At 46.8% G+C, this 24796-nt stretch overlaps 1 protein-coding gene across 1 annotated transcript; it reads left to right on the top strand.

Annotated features, from left to right (window-relative positions):
* LOC103281990 (chelonianin) lies at positions 1–23562 on the top strand. Its single transcript, XM_062979277.1, has 4 exons — positions 1–154; positions 1325–1492; positions 21760–21906; positions 23419–23562. Exons 1-4 carry the CDS (start codon positions 70–72, stop codon positions 23427–23429), a joined length of 411 nt encoding a protein of 136 aa, XP_062835347.1. The 5' UTR covers positions 1–69; the 3' UTR covers positions 23430–23562.
* Positions 23563–24796: the final 1234 nt, after the last annotated feature.

The raw sequence follows: 24796 nt of genomic DNA, 5'->3' as shown, positions 1-24796 counted from the left end.
TCCACCTTCTGCTTTAAGGCCAGGCCCCGTGGCCACTCTGGACCTTTTGCAAGAAGCAGCAGCAGAGCCATGAAGGCCGGCCAGCTTGCCATTCTCTCCCTGGCAGGGCTGGTGGCCACCTGGGCCGCATTGCCCTCCGCGGCTGGACAGACAGGTAAGCAAGGGGTCAGGGCAGGAGGGCGGGCCAGCCTTCCCAGGGACCAAGGAAGGGAAACATGGAAGCTCAGCAGCACAGGCCTAAAGCTTCCCCAGCCTCACATTTTCCGAATCTTGTTAAAAATGACTATGTATGAGTTTTGAGTCATTGCTTGTTTGCTGTGCATTTTCATCACAGAATCAGAGACTCCAAGGGCCACCCAGTCCAAGCCCCTTTATTCTGCCAGGCAGGAAGAATAACATAATCATAATAACACAGAGCAGATTACAGCATATAATAAACAGACACAGGCAAACATTCAGTGCCTCACAACCTCTGAGGATGCCTGCCATAGATGTGGGCGAAACGTCAGGAGAGAATACTTCTAGAACATGGCCATACAGCCCGGAATACATACAACTACCCTGTGATCCCGGCCATGAAAGCCTTCGACACACATTCAGTGCCTTGTTACGATGAGATACAATGAGACACAAAGACACAGGCAAAGGCTTCTCCTTTCATTTCCGGCTCTGGAGGCAGTGCCAATCTCCGGCTCTGTGGGAGGGCTTTTCTCCGTTTCCAAGCCGAGGAGCCTGCATTGCCCATAGACACCTCCTGGATGTGTGGCTGGCAAGGCTGCTTGGAGTGCCTTTTTGCCTTTTCCCATTGTACTTATTCATCTACTCACATTTGTATGTTTTTGAACTGCTAGGTTGGCAGGAGCTAGGGCTAACAGTGGGACCTCACCCCATTTCATGGATTTGAACTTTTTTTTTTCATGTTAGAAGTGACTTGAGAACATATGACATAAATAAATAAATAAATAAACATACTGCAAGTCACTTCTGGTGTGAGACAATCGGCTGTCTACAGAGGCATTGCCTAGGGAACACCTGGGAAGCTTCCCTCATTCTCCACAAGCCAGAGATGACAGATGGAACCTCTCCATATTGTGGATTCGAACTGGCAACCTTTGGGTCAGCAGTCCAGTTGGCACAAGGGTTTAGCCAGATATGTATGTTCCGGCCATGTTCAAGAGAAGGAAGAGACCCCCAAAGACAAGCCGTGAGCAGCCCCTGCACCCCAATGCACACACAGGGCACCCCACTTTGGAGCCTGGTCGGGGAGGTTGGGTGCCCAGGTCCAGCATGTCTCACCCGGTGGTCCTTCTGTTGTGATGCCCAGACGTCTGCACCCTGCCCAAAGACGCCGGACCCTGCGACGCCGTGTATCCCCGCTGGTTCTACAACTGGAGTGGTCGGAAGTGTGAAAAATTCACCTACGGAGGGTGCGGAGGAAATGGGAACAACTTCAAGACTCTGGAAAAGTGTGAAGCTACATGCAGACATCACGGTGAGATGCGGGAAGGTGGTCTCCTGGGATCAGAAGGGATTGACCATTGGGGGGGGGGGGGGGGGAATGCAGTTGGACCTGACTTTAAAGACCATAGCTCCATACTATGTGGTCCTGGGAGTTAGAGTTTCCCAAGGTCCATACCCTTCTATGGGTGCATTTACGCTATGGAGTGAATGCAGTTGGACCTGACTTTAAAGACCATAGCTCCATACTATGTGGTCCTGGGAGTTATAGTTTCCCAAGGTCCATACCCTTCTATGGGTGCATATACGCTATGGAGTGAATGCAGTTGGACCTGACTTTAAAGACCATAGCTCCATACTATGTGGTCCTGGGAGTTATAGTTTCCCAAGGTCCATACCCTTCTATGGGTGCATTTACGCTATGGAGTGAATGCAGTTGGACCTGACTTTAAAGACCATAGCTCCATACTATGTGGTCCTGGGAGTTAGAGTTTCCCAAGGTCCATACCCTTCTCTGGGTGCATTTACGCTATGGAGTGAATGCAGTTGGACCTGACTTTAAAGACCATAGCTCCATACTATGTGGTCCTGGGAGTTAGAGTTTCCCAAGGTCCATACCCTTCTCTGGGTGCATTTACGCTATGGAGTGAATGCAGTTGGACCTGACTTTAAAGACCATAGCTCCATACTATGTGGTCCTGGGAGTTAGAGTTTCCCAAGGTCCATACCCTTCTCTGGGTGCATTTACGCTATGGAGTGAATGCAGTTGGACCTGACTTTAAAGACCATAGCTCCATACTATGTGGTCCTGGGAGTTATAGTTTCCCAAGGTCCATACCCTTCTATGGGTGCATATACGCTATGGAGTGAATGCAGTTGGACCTGACTTTAAAGACCATAGCTCCATACTATGTGGTCCTGGGAGTTAGAGTTTCCCAAGGTCCATACCCTTCTCTGGGTGCATTTACGCTATGGAGTGAATGCAGTTGGACCTGACTTTAAAGACCATAGCTCCATACTATGTGGTCCTGGGAGTTAGAGTTTCCCAAGGTCCATACCCTTCTCTGGGTGCATTTACGCTATGGAGTGAATGCAGTTGGACCTGACTTTAAAGACCATAGCTCCATACTATGTGGTCCTGGGAGTTATAGTTTCCCAAGGTCCATATCCTTCTCTGGGTGCATTTACGCTATGGAGTGAATGCAGTTGGACCTGACTTTAAAGACCATAGCTCCATACTATGTGGTCCTGGGAGTTATAGTTTCCCAAGGTCCATACCCTTCTATGGGTGCATTTACGCTATGGAGTGAATGCAGTTGGACCTGACTTTAAAGACCATAGCTCCATACTATGTGGTCCTGGGAGTTAGAGTTTCCCAAGGTCCATACCCTTCTATGGGTGCATTTACGCTATGGAGTGAATGCAGTTGGACCTGACTTTAAAGACCATAGCTCCATACTATGTGGTCCTGGGAGTTAGAGTTTCCCAAGGTCCATACCCTTCTCTGGGTGCATTTACGCTATGGAGTGAATGCAGTTGGACCTGACTTTAAAGACCATAGCTCCATACTATGTGGTCCTGGGAGTTAGAGTTTCCCAAGGTCCATACCCTTCTCTGGGTGCATTTACGCTATGGAGTGAATGCAGTTGGACCTGACTTTAAAGACCATAGCTCCATACTATGTGGTCCTGGGAGTTAGAGTTTCCCAAGGTCCATACCCTTCTCTGGGTGCATTTACGCTATGGAGTGAATGCAGTTGGACCTGACTTTAAAGACCATAGCTCCATACTATGTGGTCCTGGGAGTTATAGTTTCCCAAGGTCCATACCCTTCTCTGGGTGCATTTACGCTATGGAGTGAATGCAGTTGGACCTGACTTTAAAGACCATAGCTCCATACTATGTGGTCCTGGGAGTTATAGTTTCCCAAGGTCCATACCCTTCTATGGGTGCATATACGCTATGGAGTGAATGCAGTTGGACCTGACTTTAAAGACCATAGCTCCATACTATGTGGTCCTGGGAGTTAGAGTTTCCCAAGGTCCATACCCTTCTCTGGGTGCATTTACGCTATGGAGTGAATGCAGTTGGACCTGACTTTAAAGACCATAGCTCCATACTATGTGGTCCTGGGAGTTAGAGTTTCCCAAGGTCCATACCCTTCTCTGGGTGCATTTACGCTATGGAGTGAATGCAGTTGGACCTGACTTTAAAGACCATAGCTCCATACTATGTGGTCCTGGGAGTTAGAGTTTCCCAAGGTCCATACCCTTCTCTGGGTGCATTTACGCTATGGAGTGAATGCAGTTGGACCTGACTTTAAAGACCATAGCTCCATACTATGTGGTCCTGGGAGTTAGAGTTTCCCAAGGTCCATACCCTTCTCTGGGTGCATTTACGCTATGGAGTGAATGCAGTTGGACCTGACTTTAAAGACCATAGCTCCATACTATGTGGTCCTGGGAGTTAGAGTTTCCCAAGGTCCATACCCTTCTCTGGGTGCATTTACGCTATGGAGTGAATGCAGTTGGACCTGACTTTAAAGACCATAGCTCCATACTATGTGGTCCTGGGAGTTATAGTTTCCCAAGGTCCATACCCTTCTCTGGGTGCATATACGCTATGGAGTGAATGCAGTTGGACCTGACTTTAAAGACCATAGCTCCATACTATGTGGTCCTGGGAGTTAGAGTTTCCCAAGGTCCATACCCTTCTCTGGGTGCATTTACGCTATGGAGTGAATGCAGTTGGACCTGACTTTAAAGACCATAGCTCCATACTATGTGGTCCTGGGAGTTAGAGTTTCCCAAGGTCCATACCCTTCTCTGGGTGCATTTACGCTATGGAGTGAATGCAGTTGGACCTGACTTTAAAGACCATAGCTCCATACTATGTGGTCCTGGGAGTTAGAGTTTCCCAAGGTCCATACCCTTCTCTGGGTGCATTTACGCTATGGAGTGAATGCAGTTGGACCTGACTTTAAAGACCATAGCTCCATACTATGTGGTCCTGGGAGTTAGAGTTTCCCAAGGTCCATACCCTTCTATGGGTGCATTTACGCTATGGAGTGAATGCAGTTGGACCTGACTTTAAAGACCATAGCTCCATACTATGTGGTCCTGGGAGTTAGAGTTTCCCAAGGTCCATACCCTTCTCTGGGTGCATTTACGCTATGGAGTGAATGCAGTTGGACCTGACTTTAAAGACCATAGCTCCATACTATGTGGTCCTGGGAGTTAGAGTTTCCCAAGGTCCATACCCTTCTCTGGGTGCATTTACGCTATGGAGTGAATGCAGTTGGACCTGACTTTAAAGACCATAGCTCCATACTATGTGGTCCTGGGAGTTATAGTTTCCCAAGGTCCATACCCTTCTATGGGTGCATTTACGCTATGGAGTGAATGCAGTTGGACCTGACTTTAAAGACCATAGCTCCATACTATGTGGTCCTGGGAGTTAGAGTTTCCCAAGGTCCATACCCTTCTCTGGGTGCATTTACGCTATGGAGTGAATGCAGTTGGACCTGACTTTAAAGACCATAGCTCCATACTATGTGGTCCTGGGAGTTATAGTTTCCCAAGGTCCATACCCTTCTCTGGGTGCATTTACGCTATGGAGTGAATGCAGTTGGACCTGACTTTAAAGACCATAGCTCCATACTATGTGGTCCTGGGAGTTATAGTTTCCCAAGGTCCATACCCTTCTATGGGTGCATATACGCTATGGAGTGAATGCAGTTGGACCTGACTTTAAAGACCATAGCTCCATACTATGTGGTCCTGGGAGTTAGAGTTTCCCAAGGTCCATACCCTTCTCTGGGTGCATTTACGCTATGGAGTGAATGCAGTTGGACCTGACTTTAAAGACCATAGCTCCATACTATGTGGTCCTGGGAGTTAGAGTTTCCCAAGGTCCATACCCTTCTCTGGGTGCATTTACGCTATGGAGTGAATGCAGTTGGACCTGACTTTAAAGACCATAGCTCCATACTATGTGGTCCTGGGAGTTAGAGTTTCCCAAGGTCCATACCCTTCTATGGGTGCATTTACGCTATGGAGTGAATGCAGTTGGACCTGACTTTAAAGACCATAGCTCCATACTATGTGGTCCTGGGAGTTAGAGTTTCCCAAGGTCCATACCCTTCTCTGGGTGCATTTACGCTATGGAGTGAATGCAGTTGGACCTGACTTTAAAGACCATAGCTCCATACTATGTGGTCCTGGGAGTTAGAGTTTCCCAAGGTCCATACCCTTCTATGGGTGCATTTACGCTATGGAGTGAATGCAGTTGGACCTGACTTTAAAGACCATAGCTCCATACTATGTGGTCCTGGGAGTTAGAGTTTCCCAAGGTCCATACCCTTCTCTGGGTGCATTTACGCTATGGAGTGAATGCAGTTGGACCTGACTTTAAAGACCATAGCTCCATACTATGTGGTCCTGGGAGTTAGAGTTTCCCAAGGTCCATACCCTTCTCTGGGTGCATTTACGCTATGGAGTGAATGCAGTTGGACCTGACTTTAAAGACCATAGCTCCATACTATGTGGTCCTGGGAGTTAGAGTTTCCCAAGGTCCATACCCTTCTCTGGGTGCATTTACGCTATGGAGTGAATGCAGTTGGACCTGACTTTAAAGACCATAGCTCCATACTATGTGGTCCTGGGAGTTATAGTTTCCCAAGGTCCATACCCTTCTCTGGGTGCATTTACGCTATGGAGTGAATGCAGTTGGACCTGACTTTAAAGACCATAGCTCCATACTATGTGGTCCTGGGAGTTATAGTTTCCCAAGGTCCATACCCTTCTATGGGTGCATATACGCTATGGAGTGAATGCAGTTGGACCTGACTTTAAAGACCATAGCTCCATACTATGTGGTCCTGGGAGTTAGAGTTTCCCAAGGTCCATACCCTTCTCTGGGTGCATTTACGCTATGGAGTGAATGCAGTTGGACCTGACTTTAAAGACCATAGCTCCATACTATGTGGTCCTGGGAGTTAGAGTTTCCCAAGGTCCATACCCTTCTCTGGGTGCATTTACGCTATGGAGTGAATGCAGTTGGACCTGACTTTAAAGACCATAGCTCCATACTATGTGGTCCTGGGAGTTAGAGTTTCCCAAGGTCCATACCCTTCTCTGGGTGCATTTACGCTATGGAGTGAATGCAGTTGGACCTGACTTTAAAGACCATAGCTCCATACTATGTGGTCCTGGGAGTTAGAGTTTCCCAAGGTCCATACCCTTCTCTGGGTGCATTTACGCTATGGAGTGAATGCAGTTGGACCTGACTTTAAAGACCATAGCTCCATACTATGTGGTCCTGGGAGTTATAGTTTCCCAAGGTCCATACCCTTCTATGGGTGCATTTACGCTATGGAGTGAATGCAGTTGGACCTGACTTTAAAGACCATAGCTCCATACTATGTGGTCCTGGGAGTTAGAGTTTCCCAAGGTCCATACCCTTCTCTGGGTGCATTTACGCTATGGAGTGAATGCAGTTGGACCTGACTTTAAAGACCATAGCTCCATACTATGTGGTCCTGGGAGTTAGAGTTTCCCAAGGTCCATACCCTTCTCTGGGTGCATTTACGCTATGGAGTGAATGCAGTTGGACCTGACTTTAAAGACCATAGCTCCATACTATGTGGTCCTGGGAGTTAGAGTTTCCCAAGGTCCATACCCTTCTCTGGGTGCATTTACGCTATGGAGTGAATGCAGTTGGACCTGACTTTAAAGACCATAGCTCCATACTATGTGGTCCTGGGAGTTAGAGTTTCCCAAGGTCCATACCCTTCTCTGGGTGCATTTACGCTATGGAGTGAATGCAGTTGGACCTGACTTTAAAGACCATAGCTCCATACTATGTGGTCCTGGGAGTTATAGTTTCCCAAGGTCCATACCCTTCTCTGGGTGCATTTACGCTATGGAGTGAATGCAGTTGGACCTGACTTTAAAGACCATAGCTCCATACTATGTGGTCCTGGGAGTTATAGTTTCCCAAGGTCCATACCCTTCTCTGGGTGCATTTACGCTATGGAGTGAATGCAGTTGGACCTGACTTTAAAGACCATAGCTCCATACTATGTGGTCCTGGGAGTTAGAGTTTCCCAAGGTCCATACCCTTCTATGGGTGCATATACGCTATGGAGTGAATGCAGTTGGACCTGACTTTAAAGACCATAGCTCCATACTATGTGGTCCTGGGAGTTATAGTTTCCCAAGGTCCATACCCTTCTCTGGGTGCATTTACGCTATGGAGTGAATGCAGTTGGACCTGACTTTAAAGACCATAGCTCCATACTATGTGGTCCTGGGAGTTATAGTTTCCCAAGGTCCATACCCTTCTATGGGTGCATTTACGCTATGGAGTGAATGCAGTTGGACCTGACTTTAAAGACCATAGCTCCATACTATGTGGTCCTGGGAGTTATAGTTTCCCAAGGTCCATACCCTTCTCTGGGTGCATTTACGCTATGGAGTGAATGCAGTTGGACCTGACTTTAAAGACCATAGCTCCATACTATGTGGTCCTGGGAGTTAGAGTTTCCCAAGGTCCATACCCTTCTCTGGGTGCATTTACGCTATGGAGTGAATGCAGTTGGACCTGACTTTAAAGACCATAGCTCCATACTATGTGGTCCTGGGAGTTATAGTTTCCCAAGGTCCATACCCTTCTCTGGGTGCATTTACGCTATGGAGTGAATGCAGTTGGACCTGACTTTAAAGACCATAGCTCCATACTATGTGGTCCTGGGAGTTAGAGTTTCCCAAGGTCCATACCCTTCTCTGGGTGCATTTACGCTATGGAGTGAATGCAGTTGGACCTGACTTTAAAGACCATAGCTCCATACTATGTGGTCCTGGGAGTTATAGTTTCCCAAGGTCCATACCCTTCTCTGGGTGCATTTACGCTATGGAGTGAATGCAGTTGGACCTGACTTTAAAGACCATAGCTCCATACTATGTGGTCCTGGGAGTTAGAGTTTCCCAAGGTCCATATCCTTCTCTGGGTGCATTTACGCTATGGAGTGAATGCAGTTGGACCTGACTTTAAAGACCATAGCTCCATACTATGTGGTCCTGGGAGTTAGAGTTTCCCAAGGTCCATACCCTTCTCTGGGTGCATTTACGCTATGGAGTGAATGCAGTTGGACCTGACTTTAAAGACCATAGCTCCATACTATGTGGTCCTGGGAGTTATAGTTTCCCAAGGTCCATACCCTTCTCTGGGTGCATTTACGCTATGGAGTGAATGCAGTTGGACCTGACTTTAAAGACCATAGCTCCATACTATGTGGTCCTGGGAGTTAGAGTTTCCCAAGGTCCATACCCTTCTCTGGGTGCATTTACGCTATGGAGTGAATGCAGTTGGACCTGACTTTAAAGACCATAGCTCCATACTATGTGGTCCTGGGAGTTATAGTTTCCCAAGGTCCATATCCTTCTCTGGGTGCATTTACGCTATGGAGTGAATGCAGTTGGACCTGACTTTAAAGACCATAGCTCCATACTATGTGGTCCTGGGAGTTAGAGTTTCCCAAGGTCCATACCCTTCTCTGGGTGCATTTACGCTATGGAGTGAATGCAGTTGGACCTGACTTTAAAGACCATAGCTCCATACTATGTGGTCCTGGGAGTTAGAGTTTCCCAAGGTCCATACCCTTCTCTGGGTGCATTTACGCTATGGAGTGAATGCAGTTGGACCTGACTTTAAAGACCATAGCTCCATACTATGTGGTCCTGGGAGTTAGAGTTTCCCAAGGTCCATACCCTTCTCTGGGTGCATTTACGCTATGGAGTGAATGCAGTTGGACCTGACTTTAAAGACCATAGCTCCATACTATGTGGTCCTGGGAGTTAGAGTTTCCCAAGGTCCATACCCTTCTATGGGTGCATTTACGCTATGGAGTGAATGCAGTTGGACCTGACTTTAAAGACCATAGCTCCATACTATGTGGTCCTGGGAGTTAGAGTTTCCCAAGGTCCATACCCTTCTCTGGGTGCATTTACGCTATGGAGTGAATGCAGTTGGACCTGACTTTAAAGACCATAGCTCCATACTATGTGGTCCTGGGAGTTAGAGTTTCCCAAGGTCCATACCCTTCTATGGGTGCATTTACGCTATGGAGTGAATGCAGTTGGACCTGACTTTAAAGACCATAGCTCCATACTATGTGGTCCTGGGAGTTAGAGTTTCCCAAGGTCCATACCCTTCTATGGGTGCATTTACGCTATGGAGTGAATGCAGTTGGACCTGACTTTAAAGACCATAGCTCCATACTATGTGGTCCTGGGAGTTAGAGTTTCCCAAGGTCCATACCCTTCTATGGGTGCATTTACGCTATGGAGTGAATGCAGTTGGACCTGACTTTAAAGACCATAGCTCCATACTATGTGGTCCTGGGAGTTAGAGTTTCCCAAGGTCCATACCCTTCTCTGGGTGCATTTACGCTATGGAGTGAATGCAGTTGGACCTGACTTTAAAGACCATAGCTCCATACTATGTGGTCCTGGGAGTTAGAGTTTCCCAAGGTCCATACCCTTCTCTGGGTGCATTTACGCTATGGAGTGAATGCAGTTGGACCTGACTTTAAAGACCATAGCTCCATACTATGTGGTCCTGGGAGTTAGAGTTTCCCAAGGTCCATATCCTTCTCTGGGTGCATTTACGCTATGGAGTGAATGCAGTTGGACCTGACTTTAAAGACCATAGCTCCATACTATGTGGTCCTGGGAGTTATAGTTTCCCAAGGTCCATACCCTTCTATGGGTGCATTTACGCTATGGAGTGAATGCAGTTGGACCTGACTTTAAAGACCATAGCTCCATACTATGTGGTCCTGGGAGTTAGAGTTTCCCAAGGTCCATACCCTTCTCTGGGTGCATTTACGCTATGGAGTGAATGCAGTTGGACCTGACTTTAAAGACCATAGCTCCATACTATGTGGTCCTGGGAGTTAGAGTTTCCCAAGGTCCATACCCTTCTCTGGGTGCATTTACGCTATGGAGTGAATGCAGTTGGACCTGACTTTAAAGACCATAGCTCCATACTATGTGGTCCTGGGAGTTAGAGTTTCCCAAGGTCCATACCCTTCTCTGGGTGCATTTACGCTATGGAGTGAATGCAGTTGGACCTGACTTTAAAGACCATAGCTCCATACTATGTGGTCCTGGGAGTTAGAGTTTCCCAAGGTCCATACCCTTCTCTGGGTGCATTTACGCTATGGAGTGAATGCAGTTGGACCTGACTTTAAAGACCATAGCTCCATACTATGTGGTCCTGGGAGTTAGAGTTTCCCAAGGTCCATATCCTTCTCTGGGTGCATTTACGCTATGGAGTGAATGCAGTTGGACCTGACTTTAAAGACCATAGCTCCATACTATGTGGTCCTGGGAGTTAGAGTTTCCCAAGGTCCATACCCTTCTCTGGGTGCATTTACGCTATGGAGTGAATGCAGTTGGACCTGACTTTAAAGACCATAGCTCCATACTATGTGGTCCTGGGAGTTATAGTTTCCCAAGGTCCATACCCTTCTCTGGGTGCATTTACGCTATGGAGTGAATGCAGTTGGACCTGACTTTAAAGACCATAGCTCCATACTATGTGGTCCTGGGAGTTAGAGTTTCCCAAGGTCCATACCCTTCTCTGGGTGCATTTACGCTATGGAGTGAATGCAGTTGGACCTGACTTTAAAGACCATAGCTCCATACTATGTGGTCCTGGGAGTTATAGTTTCCCAAGGTCCATACCCTTCTATGGGTGCATATACGCTATGGAGTGAATGCAGTTGGACCTGACTTTAAAGACCATAGCTCCATACTATGTGGTCCTGGGAGTTAGAGTTTCCCAAGGTCCATACCCTTCTCTGGGTGCATTTACGCTATGGAGTGAATGCAGTTGGACCTGACTTTAAAGACCATAGCTCCATACTATGTGGTCCTGGGAGTTAGAGTTTCCCAAGGTCCATACCCTTCTCTGGGTGCATTTACGCTATGGAGTGAATGCAGTTGGACCTGACTTTAAAGACCATAGCTCCATACTATGTGGTCCTGGGAGTTAGAGTTTCCCAAGGTCCATACCCTTCTCTGGGTGCATTTACGCTATGGAGTGAATGCAGTTGGACCTGACTTTAAAGACCATAGCTCCATACTATGTGGTCCTGGGAGTTAGAGTTTCCCAAGGTCCATACCCTTCTCTGGGTGCATTTACGCTATGGAGTGAATGCAGTTGGACCTGACTTTAAAGACCATAGCTCCATACTATGTGGTCCTGGGAGTTAGAGTTTCCCAAGGTCCATACCCTTCTCTGGGTGCATTTACGCTATGGAGTGAATGCAGTTGGACCTGACTTTAAAGACCATAGCTCCATACTATGTGGTCCTGGGAGTTAGAGTTTCCCAAGGTCCATACCCTTCTCTGGGTGCATTTACGCTATGGAGTGAATGCAGTTGGACCTGACTTTAAAGACCATAGCTCCATACTATGTGGTCCTGGGAGTTATAGTTTCCCAAGGTCCATACCCTTCTATGGGTGCATATACGCTATGGAGTGAATGCAGTTGGACCTGACTTTAAAGACCATAGCTCCATACTATGTGGTCCTGGGAGTTATAGTTTCCCAAGGTCCATACCCTTCTCTGGGTGCATTTACGCTATGGAGTGAATGCAGTTGGACCTGACTTTAAAGACCATAGCTCCATACTATGTGGTCCTGGGAGTTAGAGTTTCCCAAGGTCCATACCCTTCTCTGGGTGCATTTACGCTATGGAGTGAATGCAGTTGGACCTGACTTTAAAGACCATAGCTCCATACTATGTGGTCCTGGGAGTTATAGTTTCCCAAGGTCCATACCCTTCTATGGGTGCATATACGCTATGGAGTGAATGCAGTTGGACCTGACTTTAAAGACCATAGCTCCATACTATGTGGTCCTGGGAGTTATAGTTTCCCAAGGTCCATACCCTTCTATGGGTGCATATACGCTATGGAGTGAATGCAGTTGGACCTGACTTTAAAGACCATAGCTCCATACTATGTGGTCCTGGGAGTTATAGTTTCCCAAGGTCCATACCCTTCTCTGGGTGCATTTACGCTATGGAGTGAATGCAGTTGGACCTGACTTTAAAGACCATAGCTCCATACTATGTGGTCCTGGGAGTTATAGTTTCCCAAGGTCCATACCCTTCTATGGGTGCATTTACGCTATGGAGTGAATGCAGTTGGACCTGACTTTAAAGACCATAGCTCCATACTATGTGGTCCTGGGAGTTATAGTTTCCCAAGGTCCATACCCTTCTATGGGTGCATATACGCTATGGAGTGAATGCAGTTGGACCTGACTTTAAAGACCATAGCTCCATACTATGTGGTCCTGGGAGTTATAGTTTCCCAAGGTCCATACCCTTCTCTGGGTGCATTTACGCTATGGAGTGAATGCAGTTGGACCTGACTTTAAAGACCATAGCTCCATACTATGTGGTCCTGGGAGTTAGAGTTTCCCAAGGTCCATACCCTTCTCTGGGTGCATTTACGCTATGGAGTGAATGCAGTTGGACCTGACTTTAAAGACCATAGCTCCATACTATGTGGTCCTGGGAGTTAGAGTTTCCCAAGGTCCATACCCTTCTCTGGGTGCATTTACGCTATGGAGTGAATGCAGTTGGACCTGACTTTAAAGACCATAGCTCCATACTATGTGGTCCTGGGAGTTATAGTTTCCCAAGGTCCATACCCTTCTCTGGGTGCATTTACGCTATGGAGTGAATGCAGTTGGACCTGACTTTAAAGACCATAGCTCCATACTATGTGGTCCTGGGAGTTAGAGTTTCCCAAGGTCCATATCCTTCTCTGGGTGCATTTACGCTATGGAGTGAATGCAGTTGGACCTGACTTTAAAGACCATAGCTCCATACTATGTGGTCCTGGGAGTTATAGTTTCCCAAGGTCCATACCCTTCTCTGGGTGCATTTACGCTATGGAGTGAATGCAGTTGGACCTGACTTTAAAGACCATAGCTCCATACTATGTGGTCCTGGGAGTTATAGTTTCCCAAGGTCCATACCCTTCTATGGGTGCATTTACGCTATGGAGTGAATGCAGTTGGACCTGACTTTAAAGACCATAGCTCCATACTATGTGGTCCTGGGAGTTAGAGTTTCCCAAGGTCCATACCCTTCTATGGGTGCATTTACGCTATGGAGTGAATGCAGTTGGACCTGACTTTAAAGACCATAGCTCCATACTATGTGGTCCTGGGAGTTATAGTTTCCCAAGGTCCATACCCTTCTCTGAGTGCATTTACGCTATGGAGTGAATGCAGTTGGACCTGACTTTAAAGACCATAGCTCCATACTATGTGGTCCTGGGAGTTAGAGTTTCCCAAGGTCCATACCCTTCTCTGGGTGCATTTACGCTATGGAGTGAATGCAGTTGGACCTGACTTTAAAGACCATAGCTCCATACTATGTGGTCCTGGGAGTTATAGTTTCCCAAGGTCCATACCCTTCTATGGGTGCATTTACGCTATGGAGTGAATGCAGTTGGACCTGACTTTAAAGACCATAGCTCCATACTATGTGGTCCTGGGAGTTAGAGTTTCCCAAGGTCCATACCCTTCTCTGGGTGCATTTACGCTATGGAGTGAATGCAGTTGGACCTGACTTTAAAGACCATAGCTCCATACTATGTGGTCCTGGGAGTTAGAGTTTCCCAAGGTCCATACCCTTCTCTGGGTGCATTTACGCTATGGAGTGAATGCAGTTGGACCTGACTTTAAAGACCATAGCTCCATACTATGTGGTCCTGGGAGTTATAGTTTCCCAAGGTCCATACCCTTCTATGGGTGCATATACGCTATGGAGTGAATGCAGTTGGACCTGACTTTAAAGACCATAGCTCCATACTATGTGGTCCTGGGAGTTATAGTTTCCCAAGGTCCATACCCTTCTCTGGGTGCATTTACGCTATGGAGTGAATGCAGTTGGACCTGACTTTAAAGACCATAGCTCCATACTATGTGGTCCTGGGAGTTAGAGTTTCCCAAGGTCCATACCCTTCTCTGGGTGCATTTACGCTATGGAGTGAATGCAGTTGGACCTGACTTTAAAGACCATAGCTCCATACTATGTGGTCCTGGGAGTTAGAGTTTCCCAAGGTCCATACCCTTCTCTGGGTGCATTTACGCTATGGAGTGAATGCAGTTGGACCTGACTTTAAAGACCATAGCTCCATACTATGTGGTCCTGGGAGTTAGAGTTTCCCAAGGTCCATACCCTTCTCTGGGTGCATTTACGCTATGGAGTGAATGCAGTTGGACCTGACTTTAAAGACCATAGCTCCATACTATGTGGTCCTGGGAGTTATAGTTTCCCAAGGTCCATACCCTTCTATGGGTGCATATACGCTATGGAGTGAATGCAGTTGGACCTGACTTTAAAGACCATAGCTCCATACTATGTGGTCCTGGGAGTTATAGTTTCCCAAGGTCCATACCCTTCTATGGGTGCATTTACGCTATGGAGTGAATGCAGTTGGACCTGACTTTAAAGACCATAGCTCCATACTATGTGGTCCTGGGAGTTAGAGTTTCCCAAGGTCCATACCCTTCTCTGGGTGCATTTACGCTATGGAGTGAATGCAGTTGGACCTGACTTTAAAGACCATAGCTCCATACTATGTGGTCCTGGGAGTTATAGTTTCCCAAGGTCCATACCCTTCTCTGGGTGCATTTACGCTATGGAGTGAATGCAGTTGGACCTGACTTTAAAGACCATAGCTCCATACTATGTGGTCCTGGGAGTTATAGTTTCCCAAGGTCCATACCCTTCTCTGGGTGCATTTACGCTATGGAGTGAATGCAGTTGGACCTGACTTTAAAGACCATAGCTCCATACTATGTGGTCCTGGGAGTTATAGTTTCCCAAGGTCCATACCCTTCTCTGGGTGCATTTACGCTATGGAGTGAATGCAGTTGGACCTGACTTTAAAGACCATAGCTCCATACTATGTGGTCCTGGGAGTTATAGTTTCCCAAGGTCCATACCCTTCTATGGGTGCATATACGCTATGGAGTGAATGCAGTTGGACCTGACTTTAAAGACCATAGCTCCATACTATGTGGTCCTGGGAGTTAGAGTTTCCCAAGGTCCATACCCTTCTCTGGGTGCATTTACGCTATGGAGTGAATGCAGTTGGACCTGACTTTAAAGACCATAGCTCCATACTATGTGGTCCTGGGAGTTATAGTTTCCCAAGGTCCATACCCTTCTCTGGGTGCATTTACGCTATGGAGTGAATGCAGTTGGACCTGACTTTAAAGACCATAGCTCCATACTATGTGGTCCTGGGAGTTAGAGTTTCCCAAGGTCCATACCCTTCTCTGGGTGCATTTACGCTATGGAGTGAATGCAGTTGGACCTGACTTTAAAGACCATAGCTCCATACTATGTGGTCCTGGGAGTTAGAGTTTCCCAAGGTCCATACCCTTCTCTGGGTGCATTTACGCTATGGAGTGAATGCAGTTGGACCTGACTTTAAAGACCATAGCTCCATACTATGTGGTCCTGGGAGTTAGAGTTTCCCAAGGTCCATACCCTTCTCTGGGTGCATTTACGCTATGGAGTGAATGCAGTTGGACCTGACTTTAAAGACCATAGCTCCATACTATGTGGTCCTGGGAGTTAGAGTTTCCCAAGGTCCATACCCTTCTCTGGGTGCATTTACGCTATGGAGTGAATGCAGTTGGACCTGACTTTAAAGACCATAGCTCCATACTATGTGGTCCTGGGAGTTATAGTTTCCCAAGGTCCATACCCTTCTCTGGGTGCATTTACGCTATGGAGTGAATGCAGTTGGACCTGACTTTAAAGACCATAGCTCCATACTATGTGGTCCTGGGAGTTATAGTTTCCCAAGGTCCATACCCTTCTCTGGGTGCATTTACGCTATGGAGTGAATGCAGTTGGACCTGACTTTAAAGACCATAGCTCCATACTATGTGGTCCTGGGAGTTAGAGTTTCCCAAGGTCCATACCCTTCTATGGGTGCATATACGCTATGGAGTGAATGCAGTTGGACCTGACTTTAAAGACCATAGCTCCATACTATGTGGTCCTGGGAGTTAGAGTTTCCCAAGGTCCATACCCTTCTATGGGTGCATATACGCTATGGAGTGAATGCAGTTGGACCTGACTTTAAAGACCATAGCTCCATACTATGTGGTCCTGGGAGTTATAGTTTCCCAAGGTCCATACCCTTCTATGGGTGCATTTACGCTATGGAGTGAATGCAGTTGGACCTGACTTTAAAGACCATAGCTCCATACTATGTGGTCCTGGGAGTTAGAGTTTCCCAAGGTCCATACCCTTCTCTGGGTGCATTTACGCTATGGAGTGAATGCAGTTGGACCTGACTTTAAAGACCATAGCTCCATACTATGTGGTCCTGGGAGTTAGAGTTTCCCAAGGTCCATACCCTTCTCTGGGTGCATTTACGCTATGGAGTGAATGCAGTTGGACCTGACTTTAAAGACCATAGCTCCATACTATGTGGTCCTGGGAGTTAGAGTTTCCCAAGGTCCATACCCTTCTCTGGGTGCATTTACGCTATGGAGTGAATGCAGTTGGACCTGACTTTAAAGACCATAGCTCCATACTATGTGGTCCTGGGAGTTAGAGTTTCCCAAGGTCCATACCCTTCTCTGGGTGCATTTACGCTATGGAGTGAATGCAGTTGGACCTGACTTTAAAGACCATAGCTCCATACTATGTGGTCCTGGGAGTTAGAGTTTCCCAAGGTCCATACCCTTCTCTGGGTGCATTTACGCTATGGAGTGAATGCAGTTGGACCTGACTTTAAAGACCATAGCTCCATACTATGTGGTCCTGGGAGTTAGAGTTTCCCAAGGTCCATACCCTTCTCTGGGTGCATTTACGCTATGGAGTGAATGCAGTTGGACCTGACTTTAAAGACCATAGCTCCATACTATGTGGTCCTGGGAGTTAGAGTTTCCCAAGGTCCATACCCTTCTCTGGGTGCATTTACGCTATGGAGTGAATGCAGTTGGACCTGACTTTAAAGACCATAGCTCCATACTATGTGGTCCTGGGAGTTAGAGTTTCCCAAGGTCCATACCCTTCTCTGGGTGCATTTACGCTATGGAGTGAATGCAGTTGGACCTGACTTTAAAGACCATAGCTCCATACTATGTGGTCCTGGGAGTTAGAGTTTCCCAAGGTCCATACCCTTCTCTGGGTGCATTTACGCTATGGAGTGAATGCAGTTGGACCTGACTTTAAAGACCATAGCTCCATACTATGTGGTCCTGGGAGTTATAGTTTCCCAAGGTCCATACCCTTCTCTGGGTGCATTTACGCTATGGAGTGAATGCAGTTGGACCTGACTTTAAAGACCATAGCTCCATACTATGTGGTCCTGGGAGTTAGAGTTTCCCAAGGTCCATACCCTTCTCTGGGTGCATTTACGCTATGGAGTGAATGCAGTTGGACCTGACTTTAAAGACCATAGCTCCATACTATGTGGTCCTGGGAGTTAGAGTTTCCCAAGGTCCATACCCTTCTCTGGGTGCATTTACGCTATGGAGTGAATGCAGTTGGACCTGACTTTAAAGACCATAGCTCCATACTATGTGGTCCTGGGAGTTATAGTTTCCCAAGGTCCATACCCTTCTCTGGGTGCATTTACGCTATGGAGTGAATGCAGTTGGACCTGACTTTAAAGACCATAGCTCCATACTATGTGGTCCTGGGAGTTATAGTTTCCCAAGGTCCATACCCTTCTATGGGTGCATATACGCTATGGAGTGAATGCAGTTGGACCTGACTTTAAAGACCATAGCTCCATACTATGTGGTCCTGGGAGTTATAGTTTCCCAAGGTCCATACCCTTCTCTGAGTGCATTTACGCTATGGAGTGAATGCAGTTGGACCTGACTTTAAAGACCATAGCTCCATACTATGTGGTCCTGGGAGTTAGAGTTTCCCAAGGTCCATACCCTTCTCTGGGTGCATTTACGCTATGGAGTGAATGCAGTTGGACCTGACTTTAAAGACCATAGCTCCATACTATGTGGTCCTGGGAGTTATAGTTTCCCAAGGTCCATACCCTTCTATGGGTGCATATACGCTATGGAGTGAATGCAGTTGGACCTGACTTTAAAGACCATAGCTCCATACTATGTGGTCCTGGGAGTTATAGTTTCCCAAGGTCCATACCCTTCTATGGGTGCATATACGCTATGGAGTGAATGCAGTTGGACCTGACTTTAAAGACCATAGCTCCATACTATGTGGTCCTGGGAGTTATAGTTTCCCAAGGTCCATACCCTTCTCTGAGTGCATTTACGCTATGGAGTGAATGCAGTTGGACCTGACTTTAAAGACCATAGCTCCATACTATGTGGTCCTGGGAGTTAGAGTTTCCCAAGGTCCATACCCTTCTCTGGGTGCATTTACGCTATGGAGTGAATGCAGTTGGACCTGACTTTAAAGACCATAGCTCCATACTATGTGGTCCTGGGAGTTAGAGTTTCCCAAGGTCCATATCCTTCTCTGGGTGCATTTACGCTATGGAGTGAATGCAGTTGGACCTGACTTTAAAGACCATAGCTCCATACTATGTGGTCCTGGGAGTTATAGTTTCCCAAGGTCCATACCCTTCTCTGGGTGCATTTACGCTATGGAGTGAATGCAGTTGGACCTGACTTTAAAGACCATAGCTCCATACTATGTGGTCCTGGGAGTTAGAGTTTCCCAAGGTCCATACCCTTCTCTGGGTGCATTTACGCTATGGAGTGAATGCAGTTGGACCTGACTTTAAAGACCATAGCTCCATACTATGTGGTCCTGGGAGTTATAGTTTCCCAAGGTCCATATCCTTCTCTGGGTGCATTTACGCTATGGAGTGAATGCAGTTGGACCTGACTTTAAAGACCATAGCTCCATACTATGTGGTCCTGGGAGTTAGAGTTTCCCAAGGTCCATACCCTTCTCTGGGTGCATTTACGCTATGGAGTGAATGCAGTTGGACCTGACTTTAAAGACCATAGCTCCATACTATGTGGTCCTGGGAGTTATAGTTTCCCAAGGTCCATACCCTTCTCTGGGTGCATTTACGCTATGGAGTGAATGCAGTTGGACCTGACTTTAAAGACCATAGCTCCATACTATGTGGTCCTGGGAGTTAGAGTTTCCCAAGGTCCATACCCTTCTCTGGGTGCATTTACGCTATGGAGTGAATGCAGTTGGACCTGACTTTAAAGACCATAGCTCCATACTATGTGGTCCTGGGAGTTAGAGTTTCCCAAGGTCCATACCCTTCTCTGGGTGCATTTACGCTATGGAGTGAATGCAGTTGGACCTGACTTTAAAGACCATAGCTCCATACTATGTGGTCCTGGGAGTTATAGTTTCCCAAGGTCCATACCCTTCTATGGGTGCATTTACGCTATGGAGTGAATGCAGTTGGACCTGACTTTAAAGACCATAGCTCCATACTATGTGGTCCTGGGAGTTAGAGTTTCCCAAGGTCCATACCCTTCTCTGGGTGCATTTACGCTATGGAGTGAATGCAGTTGGACCTGACTTTAAAGACCATAGCTCCATACTATGTGGTCCTGGGAGTTAGAGTTTCCCAAGGTCCATACCCTTCTCTGGGTGCATTTACGCTATGGAGTGAATGCAGTTGGACCTGACTTTAAAGACCATAGCTCCATACTATGTGGTCCTGGGAGTTATAGTTTCCCAAGGTCCATACCCTTCTATGGGTGCATATACGCTATGGAGTGAATGCAGTTGGACCTGACTTTAAAGACCATAGCTCCATACTATGTGGTCCTGGGAGTTAGAGTTTCCCAAGGTCCATACCCTTCTCTGGGTGCATTTACGCTATGGAGTGAATGCAGTTGGACCTGACTTTAAAGACCATAGCTCCATACTATGTGGTCCTGGGAGTTATAGTTTCCCAAGGTCCATACCCTTCTATGGGTGCATATACGCTATGGAGTGAATGCAGTTGGACCTGACTTTAAAGACCATAGCTCCATACTATGTGGTCCTGGGAGTTATAGTTTCCCAAGGTCCATACCCTTCTATGGGTGCATCTGCACTGGAGAATAAATTCAGTTATTTTTATTACTATGCCATGTCTCCATGCTGTGCAATCCTGAAAGTCATAGTTTCCCAAGGTCCACGCCCTTCTCTGGGTGCATTTACCATATGGAATGAATGCCTTTGCACCCCACTTTTAATGCCATGTCTCCATGGGAGTTGGAGTCCAAAACACCTGGAGGCCCACAGCTGGGCTGGTGCAGATGCACACTTCTTCTCCTTCTCCTCCTCCTCCTTCTCCTTCTCCAACCCAGCCTTTCCGTCAAAACCTGGTCAGAAGTTATTTTCTGAATTGCTTTATGGATACTGTAAAGAGGTGGCAGGGAGGAATCTTTTTAAATCCCACCATACAGTTACCACCACAATGTAAAGATGTCTGGATGATGATTTTTTATAACCGCTGCCACCAATTATGGAGATGACAGGCAGAGGATAATTTATTCTTTTTAATTCTTCTTATTTCACTTCTGATGGCATCGTGACTTAGTTTGAATATAGGTGACAGAGGCTTGGATGTTGAAAGATAACAAGTTTATTTCAGGTACAGAGCTTAGTGGTTACAATTTGTTTCTCAGAGTTAAACTTTCTTAATCTGTTGCAAATATAACTTATGAGGAATACACTTTCAAAATACTTGCTCCTTTCCCTTGAGCAGTCTAAACCTGAAACCAGTCTGTCTCCTGTGACTAAAAATCACAGACTCTCTAAAATAAGCCACCTTATTTTAGAATTGACTCAGATTCCCTCATTTGAGCCACCCTGATCCTCCAGCTGAGAATCAGTCTTCACTGTAATTCCACCATTACAGACTGACCTGTTTTTAAAACATTCCCTCCTTTTTCCTTCAAACACCGGTTGGCTCCGCCCCCGTTGCTATGGCAACCTGCCTCAGAATGCTGAGCTGGTTACCTTCCCCCATGTACTGTCATCTATAATACTTACCCATTTTAAACACAGCTAAACATGACTTCTAAAACAAAATCAAACAAACATGTCATCCATAAATCAAAACAAAACACACACTTCTTTCCAGATGCCCTTTGCAGCCATGGTGACCACTGTGTTGAATTCCTCTGTGTGTCCTGGCCGTGTGTACGTTCTCCTTGGGTGTAGCCCTCTAGCCCCCTCTCTGCGTCCATTGGGGTCCCTGGTCTGAAGCGGACCTTCTCCTTCTTCTCAGGGCTTCCCTCTGGAGCGCCCGGTGAGTGTCCCGAGATCCATGGCCCTGGGCTCTGCGTGGAGTTCTGTGGAAGCGACGACGTGTGTGGCCCTGGGCAGAAGTGCTGCAGCAACGGCTGTGGACACACTTGCATGGACGTCACAAGAGGTACAAGGAGGCCGCCGTGGGAGCCACCAAGCTCCTCTTTCTAGTGGCCGAATGGGCTTTGCGAGATGGTGGAGGAGGAGAGCCCAATGGGGCTAACCCTGCATTTGGTCCATCCATCCCTGTGTTTGGAAGCAGGAGCAACAGGAGGAGGCCTGGCCTGGGAGCTCCACGGTGCAGGTGGTGGGCGGTCAAGGAGGGCAAAGCAGGAGACCCCGAGGGAGGCCTCCATGGGCCTTGGCCATGCTGACGAAGGATGCCCTGGTCACCAAGTCCAAGCCCAGCCCTTGCATCCCAGCGAACTGCTTTGAGTCTCAATCAAGAGGGGAAAGCGGGGTGTTAATAAATAAATGTGATGGTGATGATGATCATCATAATCAGCCACTGCTCCTCCTGCTTGCGCCAAAGTATCTGGATCCAGGTGTGTTGCACTTATGGTCCCTTCACTTTCAGTATGCAAAGTACTTTATCTTGGAGGTTGCATCTGTTTGCAGTCATTCTACTGAATAGATGCAACCTCCAACATAAAGCAGTTTGCATGCTGTAAGTGCAACACATCTGGATGCAGATACTTTGGTGCAAGTGTCATAAAATGATAGAGTTGGAAGAGAGCACATGGGCCATCTAGTCCAACCCCCTGCAGTGCAGGAAAAGCACAATCAGCCACTTTAACTGCCATGGCTTTTTTTTGCGTGTGTCAGGAGCAACTTGAGAAACTGCAAGTGGTGTGAGAGAATTGGCTGTCTGCAAGGACGTTGCCCAGGGGACATTGCCTGGGTGTTTTGATGCTTTTACCATCTTTGTGAGAGGGTTCTCTCATGTCCTCACATGGGGAGCTGGAGCTGACAGAGGGAGCTCATCTGTGCTATCCCCAGGTTGGATTCGAACCGGCAACCTTCAGGTTGGCAACCCAACCTTCAAGTCAGCAGTCCTGCCGGCACAAGGCTTTAACCCACTACGCAACCAGGGGCTCCACTGCCATGGCTGAATGCAACATAATCATGGGATATGTAGTTGCTGAGCACTGATTGGGAGAAAACTACAATTCCCATGATTTCAAAGCAGAGGTTTCTGTGGCATGGCTCATGTTAATAATGTCTTATGTTAACGGTGGCATCAATGCAATAGTAATCCCTAATGGGATGATTTGTATTGTCACGTTCAGCAATGATAGACTGTAACATGAGTCGGGCAGTGAGCAACATTTTCTGCTCTAAGGAATGAGTTCCAGTCAAGGGATTACATTCTGGTCTCTGAAGGGAATATGGAGATGTCTCCATCCACACTACAGAACTATAGCAGTTCGACCCCACTTTAACTCCCAGGGCTCGATGCAATGGAATTCATGGATTGGTAGGTTGGTGAGAGATTTATTTACCCTTCTCCAGCAGAGAGTTCTGGGTCCACAACAAACTGCAAACCAAGGATCCCGTGCCAAAGTGGTACAATGCTTCAGTGTGGATGCGAGGAAAGGTGAATATGTCGCTGATGGTTGTGCCCTTTCTTCTGCCCTAGGATCCCGCTGATTGGACTCCAGGGAGGATGGACGGCTTTACAAGACTTCTCACCCCGCTTCTCTTTGTGCTTTATGGGAAGATGCACACGGCACTGGCGGGGGAGAGGCGCACGCAATAAAATCTATCAGAGCTGCATAATAGCATTGTCTGTATGTTAATGGGGAAACATGACGGTTTGTTAGATGGTGGTGATGGGGAAACTGATCTGGTTTTTCTCATGCAGATCCCAGGGTTTTCTTAAGCAAGGAAAATCACGATAGCGCTGGGAACATCTCAAAGTTATTCTGCAACTTTTCCTCTCCAAACATGAGACCAATATTCATGTACGTTTGCACCCATCTGTACAATGCAGAACATAAACTAGGAAACAGAAGAAGAGGGGAAACAAATACAAACAGCCCAACCCAAAAGTGAACATGATAACAAATCATATGATGACAAATACACAGAACACAATCTAACCAAAGTATCAGGTCAATTGGATAGGACTGAGGACCAGCCACATAAAAAGGTGGAGGATCCCTTATCCAAGTGCGTGGGAACAGAACAATTGGGGTTTTTTTGGAATTTGGGAAGACCTGTATGTGCATTTGCATATATCTTGAAGACAGAACCCAAATCTAAACACAAAATTCATTTGTTTCATGCACACCTTATACACACACATCGTCTAAAGGTAGTTTCTTACACACTCCTTTAAATAAATCAGTGCTTGAAATGACATTTGTGTGCACTGGACCATCAGACACCAATGATGGCACCACCACATCAGCCACCCAGGTGGACCATTTTGGATTTCTGAACCAGAGATGTTCAACCTGCAATATCAAAACTCATAAAAAGCAGAGCAGAATAACACCAAGTGCTACAGGTGTGTACATATAAGAAGGACAACTGAACCCAAACACAGAGCTACCAAAGCCTCTGGGCAATGACACATAGCTTTATCTCATGGATACAGCAAGGGCAGTTCCATAGTAGACCCTTGTTTAAACCTACAATATGATGGTCCGTGATGGACAAAGGAGTTGCACTGCAATCCATCCTATCTTTGTACCTAGGAAAGGCAACTGTATGCCCTCCACAAGCCTTGTGTCATTGACAAAATGCAAGCAAGAGTTGTTCAGGCTGTAGTAAATACATTGGGCCATTCCAATGAATCTCCATCAGCAGTTAAAGAGAATAGTATTTGCCATAAATAATTTTATTCATTTATTGGACTTGTATACCGCTACTCCCAATTTGGCTCGGAGCGGTTTACAGAAGTAGATTAAAACAATACAATTTGCTTTAAAATAACAATAAGAACAGACATAGCCCGAGTTTTTCACCCATTGAAAGCTTGTCGGAAGAGAAAGGGTTTGCAGGCTTTCCGA

The sequence above is a fragment of the Anolis carolinensis genome, chromosome 4, assembly GCF_035594765.1.
Source record: "Anolis carolinensis isolate JA03-04 chromosome 4, rAnoCar3.1.pri, whole genome shotgun sequence".
Classification (NCBI taxonomy): Eukaryota; Metazoa; Chordata; class Lepidosauria; order Squamata; family Dactyloidae; genus Anolis; species Anolis carolinensis.
Note: the sequence above shows the minus strand (reverse complement) of the source record. Positions and strands in the feature narration are given on the sequence as shown.

Bases quoted from the DNA above. Each gene is read 5' to 3' on its own strand.
- LOC103281990 (XM_062979277.1), top strand. From the start codon at position 70: ATGAAGGCCGGCCAGCTTGCCATTCTCTCCCTGGCAGGGCTGGTGGCC. The intron at 155-1,324 runs GTAAGCAAGGGG...TGTGATGCCCAG, and splicing joins CTCCGCGGCTGGACAGACAG to ACGTCTGCACCCTGCCCAAA. The intron at 1,493-21,759 runs GTGAGATGCGGG...CCTTCTTCTCAG, and splicing joins AGCTACATGCAGACATCACG to GGCTTCCCTCTGGAGCGCCC.